Below are 15,612 nucleotides of genomic sequence, written 5' to 3' on the forward strand. Positions count from 1 at the left end.
CAAAACTACAATTCCCATCATGCCTGGTGGGCCAAAGGTTCCTCAATGTTGGATTAGAGGATGAGTGAACTTACATCAAGTTCTGGTTCGCGTAAACCCAAATACCAAGAATTTTAATGCCAGTGGCTGTAGAATATGGATACAGCCCTAGGGCTGCCTGGAAAACATGGATACAGCCATAGGTATGTACATTGCAGTGCTTTTTTAGGAAGCATTAGGGCTGCAACCATCTTCTCCAGCCACCGGGATTCAAATACTGAGCGTTCAGGTTTGCGTGAACCTGAACTACTGTAAGGGTATGTTCACACTGAGGAATAGGCAGGTATTAAGTGAGGAATTGAAGAGGAAAGTTTTGTGTTAGAAATTCCGCGCCTATATAGCTGTGGTAGAAAAGGAGTGGAATTTGAGCGGAATTCAAGTAAAATTCAAGCCCTATTGACGTCTATAGGAATTTTCTAGCGGAATCCGCCCAAAAAATTGACATATGAATTGTTGAGGCGGAAAGCTGATCCATGGTGTAAAAATCTGCATGTGTGAACAACATAGATGAAATCCAGTTAAACACAATGGGGCATTAATATGTTCATATTTTACAGATGGAATTTGAAACGGAATCTGCAGCTAATTTCACGTAGATTCTGCTTGAAATTCTGTGCCTATGCCTCAGTGTGAAAATACCAGTGTCAGACTGGGGTATCTGGGGCCCATCAGAGGAAATAATCCTGGGGGCCCACCGATGAAGAAATGACATGTCAGTCAATGTTAGTGCAGGTTCTAAAGCTAGGGGGCCCTCCGGAGGATTCTCCGTTCCTCCGGTGGGCCAGTCCGACACTGCAATATACCCTTAGTTCATTCATCTCTAGTATTGATCTAGAATTTTCATTTGAAGCAATGTATATACACATAAATAAAAAAATATATATACTTTGGTATCCATTTCAAGTTTTGGATTTTAACACAAAATTGGGTTGAAACCGTGCATGAAATTAACTATGTTCTTGAAACTTTAGATTTTTTTTTTAACTCTCTCAATTGCTATAGACTATTATAACAGATGCTCTATTGGGTAACTAGGGGATAAATGCTCTTTGCCAATCAGGATCTGTAATATTGCACTCTTTTATATACATTGCATATGCATGGAATCTCTTAGTAGTAAGCTAAACGCCTCCATAGCACACCCCAACCAATTCCCACTATGTTTGTATGTCTCCTTTGTAAATACATTAATATCTAACCAGAAGAGCATTAAGGAGTACAATTAGAAAATTGCGGATTATGTAGGTCAATGCCCTGCAGTGTCTGGAAACAATGTGGACATATTCATTTCTATTTTTTTTTTTTGTTGTTTTTTTTCTTTTTCCCAGAGTGTGACTGCACTCGAGAAGAATGCTTCAAGGAATCTTTAAGCCTCAGCATAACGTGAACGAGGGGAAACAGGACAGCACACTAAGCAATCTGCGTGTCAAGGTCAATGAGGATTGCACCATTACAGTGATGCAGCCAGAGGTATTTAGAGAAGACATCTTCTAGTATTGATGAATTAGGAGAAAAAAAAAAATCTGCACTGCATTAATGACCACGCACGCAGCAAGGTTGCACAGTAGGCATATAGTAGGAATGGGGTGTTTTACTTGTATACAAGCATGGAGCTCTCTCTGGATATTTGATCTCTTACTGCAGATGTAAATTAATGCTCATATTCACATGGTAAAGTGTTTTAACTATGGGCATAAAAAACAAAAACATATTGAAGTGCACTGCACCCATTTTCCGAGCTAGAATTATATGTTGTGAGTAGTGGAGATCTCGAGTAAAAGATTGACTTTTATGTTCTTTTTTGACCACTATTTTGGTGTAAATACGAGCAGGCTAAAAATTTGACATGCAGTAGGACACATGCATAAGGAGCCACTTAATATATTCTGCGGTTGTATTTTCTGCCCCCCCAACATTCTATGTGTATAGGACTCGGACTGGGAGGCATTTCTTTTTTTAAGGTCATGCAGGGAATCAGTAGGTTATTTGAGGCTTGTAAAATCAGTAATATACCATTCATTTTTTTTTACAATAATTCAATATATGCTTTATGGCTGGGACGTAGAATGACATGGACTGAACGCTATAGATGGTTTAAAAATATGTGCTTCTATTCAGTTGCTATAAAGAGAGGGAATGGAAAGTGTAAGGGTGTAGGTTCATTCAGAATACCATTGATGGAAATAATTATTATTTTTCTTTCCTATTGAGCCGATTATCATCAAAATGTCTTTGGTTAATCTGCTCCATAGAATAAAAGAAAATTGATGTTTTCTTTGCAGAAGGATTACCGTGACTGACCTCTGATGAACCTACCTGAAAGTAGATTCAGTGTATGAGAGTGGGTGAGTTGGCAGTATTAGGTTGTGTAAGACACCTCTATAGAGAGCACTCCTGTTAGTGTAGTGTTGGGTCGTGACTGGAGGATATTCCAGCTGCTTTTAACATTAACTGTCAGTGGCCTTAAAAATCTGAGGGCCACAATGTGCTTCCCGCTTGGTTTTGCCCTTGCTAGTAGCAGCAGCGTCTTCAGGGATCGCTGCACATTCGCAGTAATACAACCGTACCTTTAGAGACATACAGGAGGCTATTGTACTTAGTATTCTGTATTGCTGTATGGAAGGGTGTGCTATCAAATGTTGTATTGAAACAATACCAACTAACCAGCCAGAGACTTCCGCCAATTAAATCACTGGCAACTGCTACGGATTGATTATAACTTTTCCAGCCAGCACATTTCTGCATTGCAATGGCAATCAAGTCCAAGGGCATTCCGTTAATCAGACACCCTCCCCTCCCTCTCCTCATGCTGCATGGGCCCAGTTTTCAGCTGTTGCTTTCGTAACATCCTCACACGTAGGCTGAGTCACTAGACTGAGTCCTGCCAAAATTGGGCACACCCATCCTGGGCAAGTCCTTATTCCTGATCTCGTAAATGGATTTTCTCTTGGCTTGTACGCCTCGCACTGCCATCTTGATCTTTCTCCAGCCCAGGTGGTTCAATTCAGCTAAGTTGAGAACAACACAGAGGCCACTGACTGCAAACATAAAAACCAAGAACACCGTCTTCTCCGTCGGCCTGGATACGTAACACTCCACCTCCTTGATGCAGGGATACCGGTCACACTCATACTGGGAGGGCACGTTAAACCCGTAGAGAAAATATTGTCCAACAAGGAAGCCAATTTCCAGAGCGTTTCTAAAAACCACTTGAATTATATAAAATCTCGAGATCCCTTCTTGGCGTCGCATCTTGGATTTTGTGGTTCTTATAGAGGGGTTTGGTATTTCCTTTATTTCTAAGCAGTCCGGTTCAGCCTCCTTGGTTGAGTTTTCTGTGTTTTGTAGGACACCATTAACCAAGGTGTTCTTGATCTTTTTACTGTCCTCCCTTTTCACAGTGTCCTGGTCTCTATCCAGGGTGAGGTATACTGTAGAGTATCTTCTTTCCTTCTGTTTAGCAGACTGGTGAACAGAATAGGTGATGAAGCATAGGCTCGGAGTACAGACCATAATGATCTGGAACACCCAGTATCTGATGTGAGAGATTGGAAAAGCCCTGTCATAGCACGCCTGGTTGCACCCTGGCTGAAGAGTGTTGCAGACAAACATGGTCTGCTCATCATCGTAAACAGTCTCTCCTACAATAGCAACAATGAGTATCCTAAAGATGACAACCACAGTCAGCAGGATCCTGAAAGAGAATACAGTAGGTTAAGCAGGTTCTACGCATGGAGAAACACTACTTCTAAAAGATTTTACTATTTGCAACATGGTACCGCTTACTGTACCATACCATAGATTTATCTATCCTGTCTTGGGGATGGGTTTTGGCGCAATGTCAATAGCTAAAAAAGTGGTATAGATCTAGATAAAGAGGTGAGTGCCAAGGGGAATCTTCTCAAAAATCCACAACAGAATCTGGATTGTTGTCGGAAATAACAATGCATATATGGAGGAAAAATTCATTGCACTTCGACCAAATTTTTGCTTTTGTGTTAATGTATTAAACTTATATTAATATTTTAAATATGCTGTTATTGTGACGTGATAATAAGCAGAACCCTAAATAGTCACAGCTCAACATGTCCCTCAACTCCCTCCATTCTGTTTTGCGTGGTAGAGTGCATATAGGCTGAAATGGTTCTGTCTAAGGCTCGATGAATATACTGTATCGTAATTAGTCCTGTGCTTCCTTATAAGACAGTTCATCCATAAATGTAATTGCTGTCATGTAAAAACCTATTGGATATTATGTACTTTGCCCATATATCATATCACATAATGAACAATGTTCATCTTCCATATGACATGTTTCCAACTTATCATCAATGCACTCCAGGCTAAATAAGGGTTGGTGCCCTGCACAATGCAGATCTGTCATACCTGCTCCAGTATCGGAGGTTTCCATCAGCTGGAAATAATGAGTTGTTTTTCGCTATCGTTCTATCTAATTAATGATTTGATTCATTAAGATGAAATATTTACCGATTACTTATGTTTCACCATTCTGACAGCTGTCAACCAAAGTCCAGATGTTTCCCTGCTTTTAATTGCAAACAGACAAACAATAGTAACGAGATGGCTTAGCTGATGTGTCCGTCATTCATTGCAGGGTATGCCAACCGAAAGGATGAACTCTGTCCTTGCAGTTTGAGAAATGACTCCTAAGTTCTATGATACAGCTGCTTCCTTAACACTTTCATTGCCAGGAGATCCAGCAAGTGCACAGTGAATGGCAACACATGACAGGACCCCCCCTGGCAATGAAAGGGTCAAGATGATATGACAGCCGCAACATGACAATGAATCACCTTAGGCAGAGTTCAGATATTTTTGGTTAGGATAATTGGCCATTGGATATTTTCTTTTTTTTCCCAAGAATCTTTGCGCAAAAGGTTGTTCTATCACATTGATGTGTATGAGGAGCTGTCCAGTGCTGAAGCTCTTCCTGCAGGGGATCTCTCATTGGCTGCACATACAGTGCAATCTGTTATTGCCATGGAAAAAAATTCCACCGTACCCTTCTAGTGTTTAGTACATATGTTTTATATTTTACAAAGTATTTTGTAACTGCATGATAAATTATTTAGTGTCAATTCGCTGTCCCTCCTCTTAGTGCAGAATATTGGAACAATGTAAATAGTATTAGAAGATGAATTTGATAGAGATGGATTAAATCTGAATTCAAATTTTAAACATTTAAATTTGAATTTGAAATGTTTGATTTTGACCTTGATTTGTTATCTTTAGTTACTTTTTATTCTATATTACAGTTATATCCATCCCATGTTTGCTCTTTGCATAGGACGGTATCTTTATTAAGTTGTCGGCATAATAGCCCCTTCATATAAAATTTGGTTTTAATATAATATCAATTTTTAATTCACCCAGGTCTGTAATACTAGTCATTGCCTCTTATACAATATTTCGTTCTATAAGGGTTAGCATGGATTTTTTTTTTTTTTAACGGTTCCTAAAGCATTGAGATGACTCAACATCATTTATATGTAAGCACATATCTCCAAGTTGATCCACAAAGTAATATTGCTAGTTGTTTTACATATGAATTAACTTTTTGGGCTTGTTTTTGGACATTTTGGTTGGTTCACATGCTTCATAGATCTACAGTTTTAGGATGTCACTCAGTATCTATATATCATTTTTTTAACCGTAGTATAGTAGATTATAGTTTATTATTATTGGCAGTTTCTATATCAATCTCGACAAATGCAAGCTCTGCGGATTGATGTTAATTATACGAGTCTATTAATTACAGATGTACTACCTCCTAAGACGACACAATAGATCATATTCGTAATTGGTATGACTTGACTGTGTGGGTTACTAGAAGACAATGCAGGTGCATATACATATACAGGTTAGCCCTGTAGGAACCACATTGCACCATGCATGGTGTTTGTGAAAAGGTATAGAATAATTAAGTGTGACAGGGTGAGAGGAAGATTGAACTCTAAACCCTTTCATTTGTAGGTCATTGCAGGTTCTCTCGGAGATAATAGATAAGCATGGCAAACCCTTTGTATGAAGTTGGTTGTGTGTTTTTATCTGCAGCATAGACAACATCTCATTTTAGTACAATATCCCAAGTCCGTAAACTTTCCGTACCCAGCCCCCAATGCTTTTATGCAGCATGCACCTGATACTAATGAGAGACATCAATCACATTTCAGGCGCTGGTGTCACTGTTGGTTGGGGGTCTGGTGCTGATCTTAGTCAGCAAACTGATGCTATACACAATCACGTCTAAGACATTGAGATTCTAATTCGTTTTCTATTGATCCAGTTCTTTCTATTGTTGAAAATACTCACACTAACAATAAGCATTCAGTAGTTTACAATCCTATGAAGCAATCGTGATATTATAAATTCAAGTCCTACTGTCTTTAGCGTGGCATTTTCTATCCAGTCTGGTAAGGTAAAAAAAAAAAAAGTCCACTTTGCAAAGTCTTTTGGTTTGTAGTTTTGGAAGAATTCTTACCTTCCTATCATAGTACTGTGCTGTTGCACAGCAGCCTCTAGAAGTCTTTCTAGTATAGTCCATTCTCCCATCGCTGTACATCGGAGACCTGGTGCAACGGGAGGCTTCTCACCTTCTCTGGGGAAAGCCACCGGCTGTAGGTGACCTGTACTCAGGGTAATCTCAGCGTGATGATCAGAGGTGTCCCTGCTCGGGAAGGCTGCACGCACTGTCTTACTGCCTGTAATCTCCCTTTAAGTAGTCTCTGCTTGCGTCACACAGACAGGTCCCTGGACAGAAGCCAGAGACAGCCAGTGGGATTCTGCTAAATGTTATTATAGCAGAGAAAAAAAAAAAAGAGAAGCGAGAGGAGGAGGAAAGGGTGTAATGCAGAGATAACAGATTAATTTGTGATCAAGTGATTCTGTTTAATCTTTCCCCCAGACTGCAAATCCTAAAACAAGAAGAGCAGACAGGGAGCTGATGTAAAGTGTGAGCATGGATTATACGGAGAGTGGAAGTATGTGCGGGGAGGGTAGCAGGTGAACAATTGCTGTTAACCCCTTTTTATGCTTCTAGCTCACGATAGTCAGCATCAGCTTTGCGATTTATTTCCGGTAAAGATGGTCACATCCACGTTGTAATGAATGAAACTGCATACTTCGGATTGCCTTGGAACCTGTTCCAGACTAGGGCAGATTTACAGAACCTGTGTAATACTCAGACAGTGTGAACTTAGACTGAGCAGTCTCCAAAATGTTCTTAGTGGCTCATGCTATGATAAATGTGATCCATCTTTGGACTCTTTCTTACTTTTATTTTTTTAAACTAATTATAGGTAGAGATTAGCGAACTTACAAAAAGTTTAGCCAAACGCGATCCAGATCGCTTTGACTGTTGATTGCTTTAGGGTACTATTACACAAAGCAATTTTTTTTTGACAATCAACGATCTCAAATGACCACTATGGAGAATGACCTGAGATAGTTCACCCAATTACATGGAACGATGATCGGTACTTATGATCGTTATTGCGTTCGCCCTGTCGACGCCACTAGGTTCGCCGCTACTGTGAATGACCAAACAACGTCTTATTACATGCGAACGATTTGCGAATGATCAATGATAAAAATAGGTCCAATTCTAATAAACGACCAACGATTTCTCGTTGGTCGTTTGGTTCTTGTCTGCTATTACACTAAACGATTTAACGATTTTTCGAACGATAATCATTCCGTGTAATATCACCCTTGGACCATGTTCACATGGTGTAAGAGCCCGGCCAGGTCACGGAGCAGCCGGTCTGCAGTACCGACTGGATGATCTTTCACGCCGCAGAGTTCTGATGCGGGCGCATCCATGCACACAGCACAGCCACAGCTGCTCGCTTCATTGTGTGCACTAACATAGTTTTCTATGGCCGCTATATACTTAATAGTGGCCGCTGAAAACTGACATGTCAGTTCTTTGCGGTGCCGCGAGGGATCCCAGCCGGAGCGTATGCTATGTGTATACGCTCCAGCCGGGATCCCATAGAAGGCTGGGCAAAGTATCTTTTCGTAAAAAGTACGGCCGTTGTTGCAATCGTCACGAAAAGATACGTTGTGTGAACATAGCCTTGGTCTGCAGCCTAGAAAAGTCCAGGATAAGAGTCATATGCCACCTAGGGCTGGATTGATCTTTTCAAAGCAGCGTAAGGGCGCAATTACACGGATGCCAAACACCTATAGGGTTAATAAACCCTATTTATTGTGGTTTCAAGCATACATGCCCCTTTAATAAAGTTCAAAACTAAACCAGTCCATAAAGAATAGTTTTTGAAAATTTTCACAGAATTTTACTTGTACGTTTTTCAATTAAAGAATTTACATAATATAAATCAACAAAGTAAATAAAATTGTAAACATGTATATAGAGCAGTGGAGCCACGGCACTATCCCCCCACCGCACAGCAGTCAAATGGATGCGGCTCACCTGGACACAGTCAGTAGATTGAGCGGTGCTCAGCATGCAATGGAAAATAGACGTCACCATATGCCAAGATAAGAATACACACGATGCGGCACTCGCTCCAGTTTCCACTTGCTTTATTTAGCCATAGACATGACAATGATGCACCAATGGTGCATCGTTGTCATGTCTATGGCTAAATAAAGCAAGTGAAAACTGGAGCGAGTGCCGCATCGTGTGTATTCTTATCTTGGCGTAAATAAAATTGTAATATCATGCTATCTGGTTAAATATGAATTTTTTTTATTTGCTCATTTGTCGACTAATCGCTGGACTTATTAAATAAGGCAATAGCTGGCCAATATCATTTTGCAATTGTAGTATTGCTATTAGTCAAAATTCATTTAGATGCCACAGTAAGACCTAAAAAGTCTGATGCTGTAGGTTGAATTCCTGATCCGGGGACATTTAAGGACACTGCACATGCTCTCTTATATAAGGGACACTTTGGGCATATTATTTTATATATTGCTGGGGTTGCATAAAAAATAATTAACAACCTATTCTCACCTACCACACTGCCCCAGGGTCAGGGTGGTCCTGTCACGTCTTTGGGTCCCCTGCTAAACACTCTGGCCGCTACTTCCAAAATAGACTCATCTTGGCAGTGACAGCTCGCTCAGCCAATCACTGACTGAAGCAGGACAGTGCCATGGCCACTGCTGAGATGAGTCTTGGAAGTAGCAGCCAGAGCGTTCAGCAGGGGACCCAAAGATTAAGTTAGAATATACTGTTCAATGTTTTCTATGCTGCACCAGCAATATAAAAAAAATTATCATTTGGCTTTTGACTTTTTCACTACACTATGCCTGGGCACTAAGCTTTCTAAATCTCTGCAAGTGTGAAGGTGCGATTACTGATTGCTGTATTTTAGATACAACTGTTTCTTGACTTTGTTCTAATCTCCCCCTAGCCGGAGCATACTTTATCTGCTCCAGCTTGCTTTGGGGGTTCCTGGCTGGACGTCCCGCTCAGCCAATCAGTGCGCTGCCCCGCCACAGCCACTGATTGGCTGAGCAGGACGTTCAGGACGCAATTCACAGACCAGAACCCTGCTACATCTGCGGCAAAGCAGTCTGGGTGCCGTTAGCCGGAGTAGCTTTGATGGTGTTGAGGCTGCAAGGTGGGCAAGGGGCACTTGTCACGGTAGCCTGGAGTGGTGTTGGTACCCACTCCCGGCCAGACAGGCACTGCTTCCGCAGATTTGGATAATTCAAGTGTAACAGCAAAGTAGAGGAGCGTCTTGAGGGCCCTGTCCAATGTAGCTGTGTACTCTGCCAGGATAGCGTAGTTGAGAGAAGAAGAAACTCGTACTCACATTTCTGACCGCCTAATGCCCTACAGTGTCGGGATACCCGTCCTATAAGCGTAGTACGAGGCCCCAGGTCCCTGCACTGGGTTGAGCAGACTTCCTGAATCCTTTCAGAAGAGCCGTGCGTTACAGCAGGATATGTAGACAAATGGCAGCTTTGTCCTGCTGGGGTCAGTACCATACTCAGGTATACTGCCCTGTGTAAGTGTTGAGTGTATCAACAAGGTGATCCTCAGAGGACGTCCTTTTCCTCCTGAGGGGTCTAGCACTGTATATTAGCGGTGGTTATTTGCTCAAGAATAGAGAAAAGTCTCTTGGTTCCCGACAAGGGTCCTGGCCTAAGCCAGGCCCTGACTTTCCTGCAGCAGGAACTGTCTCTGTGTTGCTTTCTCTCTTACATAGCTAACTACAGACCCCCCCACCTGGAAATAACCTCCTTTTATAGGGGCAACTAAACCTCCTAGTGATTGGTGGGGTGGGGTGTGCAAAAAAGAAACAGAAGAGGATAGTACAGAAAAAGGTGGGAAACAGGCCTGCACCTGTGACTGGACATAAGAATAACATGTCACACAAAATAGTTGTCCCAGTGCATTCCTTCAGCTGTGCATAGAGAAATACAGACTATATCCCACTGTGTGAACCTGATACTTTGCACAGGTGCAATAAAAAGTTAGTGGTACACCTGTGCTGGGACACTAAATATCATTCAGAGGCGGGGTTACAGCACAGAGGGGAGTGATTACAGCCTGGGAGCCAGGACTAGTTGAGGGACAGATGCCGCCCACATGACTAGTTAGCACGAATTTACATACAGCGTGGGGAGGAATAAAATAACATTTTCGGGGAGACGGAGGCAACGATAAAAGAGCAGTTTATATGGTAGGGAACGCTGCAGCATTCTTCATACTATCATTATTGTAACAGGGAACCCTAAATCATCATGATTTGTGTATGCAAATGTACTGCAGCATGCATCTTTTTCCAGCTGTCAATCAAATCCTAATTAGTCACTTCATTAGAGTCAGAAAGGGGGGCATTTATCAAGACTGGTGTATGAATAAAGCCCGCCCTCAGTTTCCCGGACTGATTTACTATAAGGCGCACACCTCTTCGTAAATTCCGCCAGCCCCAAAATACTCCTTCTTGGGAGCAGGTGTAAACTAGCAATGTTAGACACTACTAAGGGATGTATCTGTGCAAAATCCATTAGTCCATTACTGCATCAGAGGTTTTCAGAACCAAATAGCAGAGCTTCATTAAGAGTTAGACTTTCAGATACTGGTAAAGAAATAGCCCCAGGTAGACATTAAACATAAGTAAAAAAAAACAAAACAAAAAACACACAACAAGATCACTGCTAGACCCCTTTGTTCTTGAAGAGATAAGCAGCAGTCACACCTATCTGGCAACAGCTTACCCCTAACCTCCACATAGAGAATACAGGAATGCTTGGCTGTGCAACTGGTATGTGTATACCGATGCAGCTGACACTGGAAGTTCGGGTTGCAGTGGAAACGTCCCACACATCAGCGAGTTCTAGCCTTAAGCCCTATTACAACCTAAGCCAATGCCTGGGATGTTTCCCTGTGGACCCTTCTGTGGTTGAGGAACAAATCCTAGGAGAAGTGCTGAAGCATGCCTCCTCCTAGAAGAAAAGTTCTTGTTAGGACAGTGTACAGTAGTTTTGGTGATTGTCTGGTCTAGTAATTACTAGACCCCTCTTGTAAAGTCACAGATGGCTTTGTGGCTGGATGACATGTATATCCCTTTGTGGATCCTTACAACCTTTTATAACTGGGGATCTGCACATTTGTAGGTAAGGGTCCTATTACACAGAGTATTTTTTAATGATTAACGACTAACGATAAACAATTGCAAACAAAATTTTTATGGTTAACCTGAAATCGGTCACTATATTATACAGAATGATGGTCGTTAGATATGAAAGTTACTACGATCGTTATTGCCATCGTTACTATGATCGTTACTAGGAACCTTGTGATCCCAGCAAAACAATGGACAATGTGCAATTACACTGAACGATTAGTGAACAAATGCAGAACTTGAGCGTACGCACTTGGAATTACAGCGAACGATTAACGATAATTTTAGGTTCAGATCTAAATCAACGATCAACGGCATATGAGCGATTTTTCGATCGTTGCCTGCAATTACACATAAAGATTATCGTTTTAAATTCGAACGATATAACGATAATTGTCTTGTGTAATAGGGCCAATCAGGAAACAATCAGCACAACTGTGCTGATATGGCAACCAGGTGCATCCTACAAATCTAGGATGTAGGATCTAGCAACTTGTCATCTGGGCGGAGAACTGTCTGTGACTAGTCACGCCTATCTGTCTGTCAGTGCGAGAGACTACTTTTTGCCTGTCAATCATCTTGAACTTGTCGGCAGGGCAAATATAGCCTGGCACTGGTCTCCTGTGCAAATTATCACAGGAACCTTTAATGCTTGTAGTTTAACCCCTTAGATGCTGTGGTCAAATTGTGATTGTGGCATTTAGGTGGTTTCTGGACTTTTGTTACCCCATCAGCACCGGGTAGACGCATTAGCTGGGATGAAGATGAATTTCTATAGCAGCAGGGGGTCTAATGAAGGGGTATGCAATATAGTTGTGCCAACTCTGGCAAGGCTGGTTAGGTCACCTATCTACCGCTTGAAAAAGGCTTCATATAGCCGAAACTTTGTGTACTGGTGTGCTCAATAAAACCACTGGATTTTTCACTGGAAGTGCTCCTTGCTTATCTTGTCACCTATCAACGTTATACTGACAGAAGAATACTTCACACTATAGTACAGTAGTACAGTGTATTATATTAACAATCTAAAGATTGCATTTCAAAGTCCCTTTGTGAAACTAATAAGTAAAAATTTAAGTTTTGGAAAGTATAAAATAAGAAAAAAAATATATATATACATACACACATACATATACATAAATATTTTTAAATCAATTGGGGGCAGAAATTTATACAGATTTATAAATGTGGCTAGTCTAGTTAAAAATCTCAATTCTTCCACTACTTATCAGCTGCTGTATGTTCTGCAGGAAGTATTCTTTCCAGTCTGGCACCGTGCTCTCTGCTGCCACCTCTGTCCATGTCAGGAACAATCCACAGCAGTAGCAAATCCCCATAGAAACCTTTCACGCTTTGGACAATTACAATTACAGAGGTGGCAGCAGAGAGCACTGTGTCAGACTGGAAAGAACACACCACTTCCTGACGGACATACAGCAGCTGATAAGTAGTGGAAGACTTGAGATTTTTAAATAGAAGTAAATTACAAATCTGTATAACTTGACACCAGTTGATTTAAAATCTTTTCTTCCTTTTGGAGTACTCCTTTAAGTGTTGGCAGGAGAGTCCTTGCTCAGCTAATTCCCTCTTCTAACTAGACGATTCTGCATCAGTAACAGGACTTTAAAGATGACTGCCCTCCCAGCATGCACAGCAGACACTCTTGGGTAAAACTTCCTGAAATGTCCCATGGTGCTCTGATCAACATTATGGCCCCAGAGCTGACTTAGGTTGGACTTTATCAACTGGACCTGGATGTAGATTCTTGTGGATATGTGCAATGTTTAACCTGGCCATTGTGGTGTGGGGCCAGTGCTGGAGCATATCACCCAATGTATTATCACAATGGCAGGAGTGAGGCCGCTGGCTTATGTACACTTTCCTGACTGACATGGTGGTAAAAGAAGGGGGGGCACACTGTTAGTGATAATCTCAGTCCTCTGGGGCCCACCTGGTATAGCATTTCTGGTGCGTGGTAGTTGGGGTTCAGAAAGTTTTATATAAGTTTGTAATTTACCTCTATTTAAAAATCTCAAGTCTTCCCATACTTATCAGCTACTGTATGTCATGCAGGAGGTGGTGTATTCTTTTCAGTCTGACACAGTGCTCTCTGCTGGAGACAGGAACTGTCCAGAGCAGGAGAGGTTTTCTAAAGGGATTTGCTACTGCTCTGGTCAGCTCCTGTCATGGACAGAGATGTCGGCAGAGAGCACTGTGTTAGACTAGAAATAATAGGAAATGTTTTATTTTCAGTCTGACACACTGCTCTCTGCTGACATCTCTGGCCATGACAGGAACTCTATCTTAGTTTTCTATGAATCCCCATAGAAAACCTCTCCTGCTCTGGACAGTTCCTGTCTCGGCCAGAGATATCCGCAGAGAGCACGGTGTAAGACTGAAAATAAAACATTTCCTGCAGGGCATACAGAAGCTGATAAGTACTGAAAGACTAGAGATTTTTAAATACAAGGAAATTACAAATCTATACAGCTTTCTGAAACCAGTTAGTTTGTAAGAAAACAGATTTTGGCTGGAGTACCCCTTTAAGGCAGTCAGTGTACATCTACTGTAGAGCAAGTGAAGTGCTGTAGTCCTCTCAGTGAGATGTATTCCCTCTGTTCTGAGATTCTTGAGCTGCTGATCCATCTTTCTTCCATGTCAGTTCGTACCGGAAAGTATCTCCCTCTGTTTATCACTGAACCAGTTACTTTGTTACATACTGTACATTCTTCCGCCAGACCATGCATTCTCTTTCATGCCGCTGTATGTATAGCCAGATGCAGTTCTATGTATAGCCAGGCATCTGGTTGCACTGCTGTGCAGGGAGAACCTGGAAGGGGAGAAAGTGATAAATCAACATGGCAGCCCCTTCATGGTAAGGATCAGTCGGGTTCAAGTGGTTGAAAACTGATGGAACGTATATCTAGCGCCATACCCAAAAACTGATGGAACGTATATCTAGCGCCATACACTTTTTTAATATGAGAATACAGTGGTGCCTTGGATTACGAGCATAATTCGATCCGGGACCGTGCTTGTAATCCAAATCCACTTTTGCACCAAAGCAAATTTTCCCATAAGAAATCATAGAAATGCAGACAATTGGTTCCACCCCAAAAATAATGATTTATTATTCTGAATAACATGTAAAACAGATAAAACAAAGATTCAGAAACAGCAGAATATGTGATATTATAAGTTACTGTCCAGTAATGGAGAGGATGGGAAACACAAGGGCTGACAGAGACTGCAGGGAGCATGAAGGAATGAGCAGGACAGATGAGGGTACATACATGCAGCACTCCCTGTCCGGGAAGAGAGGGGTTACAGCTATGGAGAGATCACCTCTACAGTCCTGTCCCCTGATGCAAGCCCCAGCCTGAGGTGGATCTGGTATGATTTGGAAGGTGAGGGAGACTTCCTGGGTCAGATTACAGTGCTGTAGACCCCGCTATGCAGACCATGCCCCTCCCCCACTCCCCCTCCCACCCAGTACAGGGAGCTCTTAAACCAAAGCAATGCTCTTACACCAAGTCATAATTTTTAAAAGCTGTGAGCTCTTAAACCAAAACGCTCTTAAACCAAGTAACCACTGTACTTCTTTACTGCTAGGATTATATACCTCTTTGGCTTTGCTTTGGGAGATTATAGTTGTATATGTATGTTCAATCATCAGCAATGATTAGAGCTTGTATGTTTTGGACGAGGATAGAAAAAAAAAAAGAAAAAAAGAGTAAAAATGATGATTACATTTTACATGCCCCTATGTCTACAGAACGACTTAGGGGGCAACAGATTGGAAAGAGATTACGTGCCAGTCACGACAAAGGAACCTAAAACAATATTATATCTATACGATTATGGTAAAGGGAGATTTTCTCAAACAGGAATGTACTCCCTCTACTGCCACCTGTTGGTAGCTGCCATGTATGCCACTGCCAAGCAT

The 15,612-nt window shown here is 41.6% G+C and overlaps 1 protein-coding gene across 1 annotated transcript; it reads right to left on the reverse strand.

Moving 5' to 3' along the window:
- Positions 1 to 2,853: 2,853 nt before the first annotated feature.
- On the reverse strand, positions 2,854 to 6,723 carry GJD2 (gap junction protein delta 2). Its single transcript, XM_069951072.1, has 2 exons — positions 6,542 to 6,723; positions 2,854 to 3,733 (listed from the first exon to the last, which is right to left on the reverse strand). Exons 1-2 carry the CDS (start codon positions 6,610 to 6,612, stop codon positions 2,890 to 2,892), a joined length of 915 nt encoding a protein of 304 aa, XP_069807173.1. The 5' UTR covers positions 6,613 to 6,723; the 3' UTR covers positions 2,854 to 2,889.
- Between the last annotated feature and the right edge of the window lie 8,889 nt (positions 6,724 to 15,612).

The sequence above is a fragment of the Dendropsophus ebraccatus genome, chromosome 13, assembly GCF_027789765.1.
Source record: "Dendropsophus ebraccatus isolate aDenEbr1 chromosome 13, aDenEbr1.pat, whole genome shotgun sequence".
NCBI classification, from domain to species: domain Eukaryota; kingdom Metazoa; phylum Chordata; class Amphibia; order Anura; family Hylidae; genus Dendropsophus; species Dendropsophus ebraccatus.